This window comes from Paramisgurnus dabryanus, chromosome 12, assembly GCF_030506205.2.
Source record: "Paramisgurnus dabryanus chromosome 12, PD_genome_1.1, whole genome shotgun sequence".
NCBI classification, from domain to species: Eukaryota; Metazoa; Chordata; class Actinopteri; order Cypriniformes; family Cobitidae; genus Paramisgurnus; species Paramisgurnus dabryanus.
The window spans coordinates 12,437,193-12,450,795 of record NC_133348.1 but is presented as its reverse complement, the minus strand read 5'-3'; the positions used below and the strand labels follow the sequence as shown (position 1 = coordinate 12,450,795).

General features: G+C 36.1%; 1 protein-coding gene across 1 annotated transcript; it reads left to right on the top strand.

Annotated features, from left to right (window-relative positions):
- The first annotated feature begins 508 nt into the window (after positions 1-508).
- On the top strand, positions 509-13,567 carry gnpat2 (glyceronephosphate O-acyltransferase 2). Its single transcript, XM_065256397.2, has 16 exons — positions 509-577; positions 2,421-2,615; positions 3,324-3,500; positions 5,697-5,826; positions 6,203-6,330; positions 6,414-6,489; positions 6,618-6,769; positions 6,877-7,007; positions 7,248-7,474; positions 9,893-10,138; positions 10,234-10,313; positions 10,385-10,525; positions 10,667-10,766; positions 10,881-10,974; positions 12,778-12,839; positions 12,990-13,567. The coding sequence occupies exons 1-16, from the start codon at positions 566-568 to the stop codon at positions 13,031-13,033; spliced, it is 1,995 nt and encodes a 664-aa protein (XP_065112469.1). The 5' UTR covers positions 509-565; the 3' UTR covers positions 13,034-13,567.
- Positions 13,568-13,603: the final 36 nt, after the last annotated feature.

Sequence of the window (13,603 nt, the reverse complement as noted above, 5' to 3'; positions counted from 1 at the left end):
AAAAATATTAAATGTTGAAATTAACATTAACTTAGATTGCTAAAAGATGCATACATGTTAACTGTTAGTTTATGCGCTGCTGAAAAAACAATAAAACCATTACAGAAAATTCTAATGGTTTCCATTAAAATACCAATAGGAACCATTAGCTTTTACCATTGAAACCACTACACACTGTATTGTGTTTTGGGCCATATTCCATTAGAACCAATAAAATTCCCAATAAAACCAATAGAATTTCGGTGAAGGTGTCTATTGTTTTTTAGTAGGGTGGTAACGAAAATGGTTCGTTAATGTTAACAAATGTAACCTGTAAAGTGTAACCGCTTTATATCTACAGGTAATTTGTTTTTATCAAAGCTGTAATAAACTTTGACAGACAATCTTTGGAGATTGTAGGGGGTAACAGGTCGCGAGACGGGAGGAGTTCCTGCGGTGCGCGCGCTCATTGGCTCGTGCGCGGCCGATTGAATGTGTGTCGGTTCGAGGTTCAGTTGGATAATGAGACGTCAGTTCAGAAGTGATCAGACATCAGAATAGAAGGAGGAGAACACCTGTATCGGACATGGAGCGAGCGGTATGAACTCTCTGTGTTGATTTGCCTCAGACGCGTACTGTTATGTTTTTGCGTCGCACAAAACTTGTTTACAACGCGCATATGCAGTGTAGACAACTTTAGAATTGTAACGTAACGTTTGTCTTTTTTCAGATATAAACACTGCAAATATTTTTGTTTTATTATTTAAAAAACATTGAACAACACTGAAACCCAAAAGAAAAGGTTTGCATTTAGGTTTTACGTCAAGGTTTGCATTTCTGTGCAGTGTTTTTATTTAAAATCTATGTATTATGTGAAATAAATATGGAAGCCAATTTCCGCCACATAAGAACAAAAATCATGCTCTGGTAAATCATAATTATGAGATATAAGTCAAAATTATGACTTTAAAAGACAAAATAATAAGGTTGATATTTCAAAATATAACTTTTATCTCATAATTTCTACTTTTCATCTCATAATTTCGACTTTAATTTCATCTCATAATTTCGACTTTCCATCTCATGATTTTGACTTTTTATCTCATAATTTTGACTTTTCGTCTCATAATTTTGACTTTTTATATCACAATTATGACTTTAAAAGTTTGCCTTTTTATCTCATAATTTCAACTTTTAAAAAAATTATGACTTTAAAAGTTAGCTTTGTATCTTAAAACACTTTGACTTATTATCTCATAATTATGATTTTCCAGGGCATAATTTTTTTATGTGTCAGCAATGGGATTTAATAAATAAAAATTATGTTTTAACTGTTGGTTATTTAACTGTCATAAATAATCATTTTTATCTTATAGTTTTGACTTTTTATCTCATAATTTCGTAATTTCATCACATCATTTTGACTTTTTATATAAAACTTATAACTTTAAAAGTTTATTATGCCTTTTATCTCATAATTTCAACGTTTTATCTTAAAATTATGACTTTTTGTCTTATAATTTCGACTTTTCATCTCATAATTTCGGCTTTAAAGTTTGCTTTTTATCTCATAAGACTTTGACTTTAATCTCATAATTATGATTTTCCAGAGAATTAAAATTTCTTCAAAAACAATCCCCCACAAAGAAGAGGCTGGAGGGCTACGGCGTTCAAAACAGTATACAGAATGTCAAAAAATATATATAAATCGAAGGTGCTCTTTGGCAAATAAGCAAAATATCAAAAATAACAAAAGGAAACCAAGGCACTCTTCTTAATTATAAAACCGCTTTAATAAAGGTGATAGTTCATAATGGAACTTAAAAATACCACCAGCATGTTTCGGATCAGGCCTAGATGTAGGCCGAAACATGTTGGTGGTATTTTTAAGTTCCATTATGACCTTTATTAAAGCAGTTTTATAATTAAGAAGAGTGCCTTGGTTTCCTTTTGTTATTCATGAAAATTTCTTATTGTGGCGGTAATGGGCTTCCATAAATAAAAATTATGTTTATTTAACTGTCATAAATATGCGTCAGATGGACGTCTGTGATTCATGCATATGTCACGTCTTGCGGGACATTTTAAAATGCTTAACGTGGCTTAATGAACTAAAACAGTTTTTAGGGGATCTTTAAACAGTTTACCTATTGATAAAGCATGTACAAGCAAGCAGAAGAGTTTAAAATACCCACATTAATACACACAATCGTAATATGAAAATATAGAAAATATATTAATATAAAATGTAGTAGGCCTAAACTATTACTAGAAACTAAGGTATTGTAGACATTAAGTTTATTAATTTAATATGGTACAGTACAACATACTAAAGTACTATACAATTAGCCTACTTTAATGTATTACAGTATACTACAATTTATTACTCTAGTAAATACTACACATGTCATTGATTTATGAGGAAATATGTTTTGTGTAAGGATGCTGCTGATGCAGTGGGGACAGAAGCTGAAAGCTACTTTGATATTCTGGAGGAGAGGAGGCGGGGTAGTGATATAAGCTACGCCCTTCGAACCTTTAACCCCCAACCATACCGTTTGGCCACACCAACTTCAGCCAGCGCTCTCAAAAGGATGGTTTTAGAATCACAGTACCTGAATTACATCATACAGGAGGTGAGAGAGTGAATACATAAAAATCAAATCTCTTTATTAATTTCTATCTTACCAGTCTCACACAGTGCTCATCTATGATTTCAAAGTGTGCAGTCATATGCTTTATTAATACAAACTCAAAAATGTCCCATATAATTTTAAGCAATGCATTCCACATTATTTTAAAGGTGCAATGTGTAACTTTTAGCAGGATCTCTTGACAGAAATGCTATATAATATACACAACTATATTATCAGTGGTGTATAAGACCTTACATAATATATTGTTTTTATTACCTTAGAATGAGACGTTTTTCATCTACATACACAGCGGGTCCCCTTCCATGAAAGTCGCCATTTTGCGTCGCCATGTTTCTACAATAATAGCCCTAAAATGACAAACTGCTTTATAGAGCATGTTTTGTCACTAAGTTGTCTCAAATGATGACATGTTTGTCATGTGGTGGCTACCGTAGCGTTTCGACTGAGCCGTTAGTTGCAATACGCAATCACACCACTAGATGCTGCTAAAACCTACACATTGGACCTTTAAAGCTCTGCACACCTAATTTCAGCAATGATCAAATTTTTGTCTAGTTCTATTTCTCCCACGTAACTCTATTAAATCTCCTGAGCTATGAAAGAGCATCCTCTGAGCAATAAAATTTTAGATGAACTCATACTAATACAATATATTAGGTTTGTTCACTCTTTCTTGCTCACATACAGATCTCGGTTGAGAGCAATGAACCGCATGATGTGCTTCTAGAAGAGGCGTCTGTGATACTGGATAAGATGGCACAGAACCTGCAAATGAGTTCCATTCGTCTGCTGGGCTTCATAATGAACAAAGTGTTTAAGAGGGTGTTTCGATCTATACATGTGAACGAGGAAGGTCTGACACGGGTTAGTGTTGAAATATTTTGTATCTTCTTTCTAACTTTTGTTTTTTAAAATACATTTTTAAGTTCACCTTCACGCCAAACCTATGGTGGGGAAATTCTAAAGCAAGCATATAAATATACATTTTTCTGCTATGAACATCTGAATGGCTGATCATTTAAAGGCACAATATGTAGGATTTCACCACTAGAGGTCGCCCTTTCAAACAATAACAAAGGCAAAGCTTTATGATGTTATGAAGGAGAGTGGTACGATGGGACAATGTTTTCACCATTCAGAGATTTGCTAATCATGTATATGGATGAGGTAAAACATTTTTTATTACTTGTGCATTTGGTCACATTATTTTATGCCATCGTAATGAATTAGCCGCAAGGCACAACAGCTGCGTGTTAGATGCTGTATAACCACCACTTCCGCATTTGTTCTGCTATAGTTTGCACACTAAAGCGTGGATATTAGGTCATTATTGGCGCTTTTCCATTGCATAGTACCCCACAGTTTAGTTTAGTTTGGGTCGGGTCAGCTCACCTCACTTTGGCGTGGTTAGCTTTTCCATCGAGTTTAGTATCACTTCGGAGTGGGAGGGATTATAGGCGTGGCGTTATATTTACGCTGCCTACTGCTGTGACATCATACACGTGAGAGCGTTGTTGTACATTCCCATACATTCATTTATTTCTCAGTCTGCCACAAAATTAAAATTGGCCACCACAAATAGATGTTTGCACATCGCGTTTATAACTACCTCTGTCTCACATGACAGTTTCTGTTCAAACACCCGACCCGTGGCGTCAGTCGACGGCGCTCCGCTGAGCCTCATTCAAGTTGCATTTAAGCATAATGCGGACGTGCACGTCGCGAATGTGCCGCCACAAACTGCAAGTCTGGAAAAAACTGTTATGGTGTCCCGGATTCTCAACCTGTGGATGTTTTTCATCGCTAAAAGGGTGTTTGGAAACTCATAGCAGAACACAGATAACAACATGTTTGCTTGAGACAGCGCAAGCTAGCAGTAAGCTAAAGCTAATATTTACATTACAGCGATGACGCTTCTCTCAGACCAATCAGTGACCTACAGTGTTTTCGCGTCACGTTTGGTATCAGCCCGGGTCGCTTGGAACCCCAACCGAGGTGGTACGAAAAAAAGTATCGGGTACTACCTACTGCACCCAATGGAAAAGCTCCCAAAAGTAAGCTGACCCGACCCAAACTAAACTAAACCGTGGGGTACTATGCAATGGAAAAGCGCCATAAAAGGGCAACATTTAAAAGGGACTAAAGGTCTTCCCTGGTCCAAAACAATGTACCCAACCCTAAATGACCTAAATCACTTTTTACACGAACTTGACTACATACATATTTTTTAAAGAAAGAAAGACCCGACCCGAGACAAACCGAAGAAAATTAGACCTAAGTCCAACCTGACACAACTGGACCCGAATGTAAATGGCACCAACTTGTGTGCAGTCTGCAGACTCGCACGCACCAGTCAGACAAAAAGAAACCCGGTGGCCTTGCATCAAAATTGGCCCGCTGCTTCATTTATTTTCATTTGTTATATGACGATGAGACCAAGGTAAAAATTGATTGACAGATCTGGCTCAACGAAAATTAACCTCCCGCCAGTCACACAATGTCGCAAGCGCTCTTTTCAAACAAAGGAGGGGGACTACCGCAAGATAGTTTGGGGTCTCTCAGGTCCGTTCGGCAAAAATACATTCATTTTTTATGACCCGATGCTGCTAATATTATACCCGACCCGTGTTTAAGGCACTCGGGTTTCAGGTCTGACTTTGGGTTTTTCAGATCTTAGTGGACCCCATGAAGACCTCTACCTCTAGACGTTATTTAAAACAGGGATTTATTAATCCTTGGAAACTTATGGGATAATGCAAGTACACAACTGTATGAAATACATCACACTGTGCAAGTGGTTTTTGGAAAAAATTGTACATATTGTGAAATAATTCAATTACCGGAGTCAATTATTCCTCTTTATACCACGGTTACCACAAACATTGCTCTGGTACCTATTTTCAAGACAAGTTAGGTGTGCAATTATCAGAAATGAATGCATACCCACGGAACATTTCTCAGCCAATCAGAATACAGCATTCAACAGACCCGTGGTATAATGATCAATAAAGTTAACCCATTTTCATTTTTGGGTAAACTAACCCCTCCCCACTCCTCCAGCTCCAGCAGGTCATTCAAGAGTATCCCGTTATCCTGTTGCCCAATCACAGGAGCTACATGGACTTCCTTGTTATCTCTTACATCATGTTCACCTACGACCTTTCTGTTCCTGTCATTGCGGCAGGCATTCGCAAGTATCTGCACTTTTTTGTTGAAACTGCAGGGTCATATTGTCTGTGAATGTAAAATACATTTGACACATTTTGATGATGTACACTCACATCAGATGAAGATCACCTCCTCTTGGTATTGAGATAAGCTTGAGATAAGCTTGCACGAGCCATAATGCGCCATGACATCACACGTGGGTGGAGCCAGGAACAAGAGGGGTTTTTTGGGTGCCTGAATAAGCAATTTAAAGCATGTTCATGAGAATATTTTTAAACATTATATAATCAAGAAATGTTTCATAATAAAACTTACAACCATGCAATGGATTTTCTGAGAGTACAGACTACCAGACCTACAGTAGAGCTTTTTCCAAATGTGTGATTTTTTTCTTATAGCTCTGATGGGGATGAAGCTGCTTGGTGAGATCTTTCGGCGAGCGGGAGCGTTTTTTATTCGCCGTGCCATTGGCTCAGACAAGCTGTATTGGGCGGTGCTGTCTGAGTATGTCAGAACTATTGTTCGGGTGGGAAATTACAGCACATTTTATTATCAAAATGTATTTAGCTTGCTTTTATTTGTTTAATATTCATACAGATTTTTTTGCAGACAGGATTTGCTCCGGTGGAGTTTTATATCGAAGGATTACGTAGTAGAACATTGAAATCAGTTACTCCAAAACTAGGTAAGCCAGAGCTGTCTTTAACCTAAACAAAATGATATATAAATATACTGTTCATTTTAAGGAAGAATTGAATCTGAATTGAATTTTTTATTTGATTGCGTTACCCAGTTCTTATTGGCTCTTCACAGGAATGATGCACATGGTGTTAGAGCCGTTTTTTAAAGGAGAAGTGTTTGAAATCAGTCTGGTCCCTATAAGCATCAGTTACGACCGTGTGCTGGAGGAGTCTCTCCTTGTCCACGAACTGCTGGGTGTCCCTAAACCCAAAGAGACAACAGGGGTACAGAACCAACCTCTTGATGAGAGACAGCCAAAGTGTTTCACATAAAATTTTTAATTATTATTACAGCAGAGTGACACAAAATCTTGCTTTTTGTGAATCTGCAGGGTTTGCTAAAGGCTAGGACTGTGCTGAAGGAAGATTATGGCTGCATGCATGTGTGCTTTGGCAACCCTGTGTCTGTAAGAGATCTGGCGAAAGGCAAAATAAACCGCATGCAGTACAATCTAATACCAAGGTAGAGGACTTAACTGGAAATGTGAAATAGTTGGAGCTTTAAAGTTTGTTCTTTCAAAATGAAAGTTATTGAACTGTAGCGCAACATCCTGCATTAATGCATGCAATATACTGATTAAATCTTGAATGTATACTTTAATGCATATAAATGTGAATTGAATAGAGCCTGGCTGGCTGTTCAGAATGTAATTATACAAACACTGGCACAGTTTATATTATGAAACGTTTCTTTCATGAACAGAGATTTGCCCATTACACCGAATAAAACGACACAAGAGTTTGTGTCTGGTGTAGCCCACATGATGGTTCGTCTGCAGGAGAGAAATGTGGTACTGAGCCCGTGGAACCTGATGGCTGTGGTTCTTCTTCAGAACCCGCAGGAGGGCATTGATCTGGACCTGCTGACCCACACAACACTTTGGTTAAGGAAACTGGCTGAGAAGTTTGGAGCTCATCTCAACTGGCCAAGTATGAGCTTGAATGAATCTATGAATTAAAACGGTACACTGCAAAACATGATTTTAAAGAAAAAAAATCCTTAGTATTTTTATATTTTTGTTTTCGGTAAAAATATCTAAAATTCTTGCTTTTTCTTGATAAGCAAAACAACCCAAGAAAATAAGTCTAGTTTTTAGACCAAAAATATAAAATTTAAGTGATTTTGTGCATAAAACAAACTAAATTCTTAAACACAAAATTCAAGAAAAATTCAAGAAAAATTTTCTTACCCTATTGGCAGATTTTTATGCACAAAATCACTTAAATTTGATATTTTTTGTCTAAAAACTATACTTATATTTTAACCGAAAACAAGACAAAAATACTAAGAATTGTTTTTCTTGAAAATCATTTTTGCAGTGTATTGCATTATATTACTATATTAACTCTTTCACTGCCAGCATTTAAAAAAAAAGTTGCCAGCCAGCGCCAGTGTTTTTCATGATTTTCACCAAAGTTTAATGCCTTCCAGAAAGTGTTCTTCTTTAAATATATAAACATACAATATACCAAATGAAAGAACAGACCCTCTGCTTTCAAACAAAAAAAACGTTTCAGCCTACCTTCAGTAGTTCTTTTGTAATCAGCTTTTGAATATGGGTAGGTTTCTGCAAAAACACCATATTTTGAGCAAAAAACAGAGATAATTCCATTTTTGTGACGGACTTTTCATAAAGATCCCATTCAGAGCGATCTGTAAAACAGACACGGACATGCAGGCGCTTGCCATAGGGCAATACTTCCGGGTTTAAAAAATGGCGGAAAGACGTATAATCTCGTCATTGGCGGGAAAGCGTTTTCTCTTAATTGACGAGATATCTCGTCAATGGCGGTGAAAGAGTTAAAAACCCCATTAGGGGGCGTGTACACCAAAGCGTTAAAACGCGGCTGAAATGACAATCGGACGCTCAATGTGGGCGCTTGCCAGCATTTTTGAGCTAAGGGCATTGGTTGCTATGATTCGTCTGCTTTGTGGATCAGTCGTGAATGATGCGCCGATTGGTTGTTTTGATATTTGTCCCGCCCCTCCGCCACTTGTGAGAGTGACATTGACGAACATTTTTCAACTCCTCAGCGCGGAACAAAAAAACGCAGAAAAAGTTGAAAACATACGCCGGCCGCCGGTGTAGACGCCCCTTAGCTTCTGTAGAGGGATTTTTTATTTAAGAATTCATAAAGAGCTTTAAAGGGACATTGCACTTTTTTTGAAAATATGTTCATTTTCCAGCTACCCATTTGAGTTAGACATTTGCAACAATAAAATCAGTTCTCGATGGACAAATTCAAGTCCAGTCCTACCTTTTTTCTAATTTCAAAAGCCATTTCGAAGTCAATCACTACTTCCGTTTCATGTCGACTTAAACTTCATTGGAATGCCCTGCCACATACACTTTAATTGCAAGTGCATTTGTCTTTGCAAGGGTCTCTAACTAGTTTAGTTTTGTAGGCGCCGTGAAGGTTATTGAATTCTTGTCTCTGGGACTTGAGACAAGCATGTGAAAGCGTTTGACTAAATGCATGCCTAAATACAACAAAACCCACATTCAGGGCTGTTACCATAGCTAGAACATAGACATAAATTTGGGACAAACATGGAATTTTAATTCTTACATTAAAATTGGAATTCTTATATTTGTCAATTTCTGTATTAATAAGCTGTGTAAAACTAGTAAGTGTGTGTTTAAGCATTTTTTAAATTTCCAAAAACAGAAGTAAATATTTTTACACAGATGAAATAAGTCACAAGTTTTCAAATTGATCCAGGAAGCATCCATCTAGCTAGCAAATATCTTCCTTATGCTGCGTACACACCAAACTCGAAGCATCGCATTCCCATGTTTACATTACTCACGGGATTTGACTTCATATCATGCAAATATTTTGTTGTGTTGAATATTTTCAACTTGCGCGAATACATGTTTGAGTTAAATAGCGCATTTTTGCAATCGTGCCGCCCAGCTCGTGCCATTAGCATCGCCCTGCGCGAGTTAACATTTATAAGCGTCTTTACTTTGGGGCGTACACACCAAACGCGAATTCAACCATTTGTCGGAGTAGATTACATGCAAAGTTAATGCAAAAACGGGAATAGATGCAAACTTGTGCGGGGCGAATGATGCAAATCGGGGAGCGTAATTGCCGTGAAAAACTGTACTATTTGCGTAAAATCTGTCTTCGTGCAAGTTAAGCGAAAAAATGTGCATGACACAAAGTTAAATCTACAGCGAGGAATGCAATGCTTCATGTTTGGTGTGTATGCTGTTTTAGGCAGTTATTGCATTGCAGGGTCAATTCACATTTTCTTATTATTATTATTATAATGTTTTGCAGTATTATAATACTTTATATCTGTGTTTAAAAGCAGATATTTGTCTGTCTGTTTTAAAGAGCATGTTTCAGATTCTGAGGTGATGTCATCAAGCCTGACCCTGCACTACTCAGTAGCTCACTGTAAGAGTGGGCGTGTCTCTTTAGTGGAGGAGGCGGGTCCAAAACCTGTCAGTCAAGAGGATGGTGTGCTTAGACGTGCTGCTGCTGTGCTCATGTGCGCCTCCTACAGGAATCAAGCTGTACACGTATTCACAAGACCTGCTATGGTGGCCATTGCTATGACAACGGCTGGAAATAGGACAGGTTTACTAAATGTTTTGTTTTTAATGATAACCTGTATTTAACTTAAACCTTAATGAGATTAGCTAAGATATTTATACTTGCACTTTCTATTACAGAAAATATCTTTCATCATTTTATCTTTCTGTTGGAGCTCTTTTCCAATGAGTTCGTCTTCGTTCCTGGTCAAACCATTCAGGTGAGCCAGACTGTTGAATGAAAGCTGCTTAAAAACCCAAGCAGCGATCTAAACATCCGTTTCTCTTTTAGGATTTCGAGGAGGGCTGTTCTTTATTACAGCTGGCTGGTGTCATTGGCCGCGCTGATGAAGAGGTGTACGTGACAGATGAAGGCCAGGAAACTATCCTCTTCCTCAGAGCAATGCTGCAGCCTTTCATAGAAAGTTACCAGGTGATGTTATTCTCAGATTGACAACATCTGCACATAAAATGCATTTGTAAATAAATTAAACTAGACCTTTCTCAGATCTACATCTCGTACATAAGCTAAGACTAATACTTGGAAATCTGATCAATTCATTTGTGTGATCAGGTGGTGTTCAGGTACCTGTGCGATGAAAGCTTACAGTCGTTCAGGGAGAAAAACTTCTTACCTAGTGTGCGCAGTTTTATCACAAAGCTCCTGATATCAGGTGAGGGTCATCAGAGAATCATATCTGTGAAATAACCTTAATGATTATCTAAGAGATTATTGCTTGGCCATAAATATAAGAACTGGTCAGTCTTTTCTGCAATCTTTCTCTCAGGTGAAGTTCAGTCTCATGAATGTTTATCATCTGATGTGCAGAAAAACGTTCTCTCAGCTTTGCTCAGGATGGATGCGGTGACCAAAACCAAAGTGTAAGCAGCTCTCACATGTAAAGGCCTTCTAAAGGGAATCGATTTTGTAAGAAAAATATCAATATTTAAAACTTATAAAATAACTAGCTTCAGGTAACGACCAAAGCACATTCACGCTGAAAAATCCCTGTTTTAGATTTCTATTTCCTGACTGCTATTCCTGGTGCCTCATTTATAAAAGTGCAATGCAGGAACTAGCCTACATTTCATCTAAGACCATTTCTGAAATGATCGTACGTGTGATTCAGAGAAAAGGAGCATACGCAAAGAAATTGTAAAATGATAGTAAGTAAATGATGACAGAATTTTCATTTTAAAGTGAACTATCCCTTTAAATACTTATTTGGTACTCATTGTCATGGTTCACAAAATGTTACAGGCCAAAATCAATATATTTTCTGTAAAAAGTGTCCCATACAGAAAATAATAAATTTCTTTGGCCAAAAATATATTTTTAAATATACATAAAATGGCCAAAAAATATTTGTGCTATTTTAAAATATTTTTCACCAATGCATTTTTTTGTATATTTAGAATTTAGGATTTAGATTTGAAAATAAATATATTTTGAAGCATTTAAAATATATAATTAGTCATCAATATATATTTCAAACCAGGGATATATATTTATGTCACATTAAAAGAAAAACTTTCCATTTACAAAACAGTTAAAAAAACTTTTAAAAATAACAGGTTTGAATAGGTAATAATTAAATATTATTTCAGCTTCAAAATATACTTATAAAATTAACTTTAGCATATATTTAACATATGTTTGAGCCAAGAATTCCTTGCACATGGATTGTAAAATTAGAAATGTATTTGCTTGCCCTTGAAATACATTTTGAAATATATGTTGAAGGTTAAAACATAATATAATTCCATAATATATTTAATTAGGCTTTACATTCTGCAAAATGTATTTAGCATATATTTTAAACAGATTTTTGGCCAGAGAAATTAATTTTTACCGTATGTGGTTGTTTGGTACCGTATTATCAGGGATATTTTTTAAAATGCGGTTTATAAATCAGAAATGATCTTGAAATTGTTCCATACTGATTCATTTGGATTTCCAGATGTTTAACATTAAAATCAATGCATGGGAATAATTTATATACATTTTTGAAATACCCATCACTCTTAAATGTCGCATGTCCCTTATTGTAGGCTACATCGAGGCTTTAAAATTTAGTTCCTTTCACGTCCTTTTAATCATTGAATTTGATCGTTTTTACTTTCATTTAATAAAATACATGTCGCGAAACAATTTTGCTATATAGACGGTTTCAGCAGTAACAACATAAACACATTAACAAGCGGCTGTCGTGGTCCGCACGTAGCTTCTGGTAAACTCCGCTAAGAATAAATAACAACAAAGTTCTTTAAACGTAGTTTATTTATATAACAAACAAAAAAACAACACGTAGATTACCTAGGAAACCAAAACAATTGTTATTTTCGACGAGGCATTTGTTCAAGAGATCAGTTCAGCAACTAGTCAGACCATTAAAAAAACTAAACCGGAAGCAAAGTTCAGATCCAGACGTGTATCGCGTCAGTGCATGTGCGTCCGATGAAACCGTTTATATATATATATGTTTCTTTATAAAGATGACGAACTAGAAAAACTTTCCTGAACCTATGGACATATTTTTTTGCATGGGAATAGCCATACATTTTAAAATATCAAAATAGGCCAACATATTTTGTTTAAAATATATTCTAATTTTTGCTACTGTGCTACTTGTTTAATGTGTTAATGTGTTTTATGTAAGTAATGCACCTTTCTGTCTCTCTCAGTGAAGACCAGAATGAGTTCACAGTGAATACAGCAGCAGTGAGGAGAATATGGACCTTACTAAGTAAATATATTGTTTTATTACTGAACAAATTACATTAAGCAGTGTGTTAGAAATATTATCTTGTATTGGTAACAGAATTAAATATAATCTCCTAGGGTATTATTTCATGTTTTATACATCTAATTGTTTTATACATTGTTCTCATCTCAGATGATGTATTGAGCCCTCAGATCAGTTTAGATGCCAGACTGTGATGAAAAGAATGGGATGACAGGCACACGTTCCTCTACAGCCCTGTTTACACCCAGTATTAGGATTCAGCTAATGTCCTATCGCCTCTGAACGTGGTTGAAGTGATCATACTACAACACCTGCACTGTTTTTGGTGCCATCCACTTCTGATCGAGTCACCCTAAAATGATTTTTATAACAAATGTGTCTATATTATATCTGCAGTCCTCATGTCTTGCTGAGGGTTTGTGTTTCCTAGAGGCACACAAAGAAAACTACAGGAGCTGCTGTATGACATCATTTATTAAGTTATCATTACTAGTTCAACTGATATGATTGTATTAGACATAAAGATCACATAGATAACAATATTGACGTCTTAGATTCTCAACAAAAATCAAACACCATGTCAAAACCAACCTCTTCAATCTTAATTTAAAAATGCATATTTAACATGCAGTTAGCATGTGATTTTGCAATGTTGATATTCAAATTATTTTAATGATAAAGATGGAAGTATTTTTTTTACTATAATTGCAATAAAAATATTGATTGTTGATATATGTTTCTTCATTGTGTATACCATTGCATCA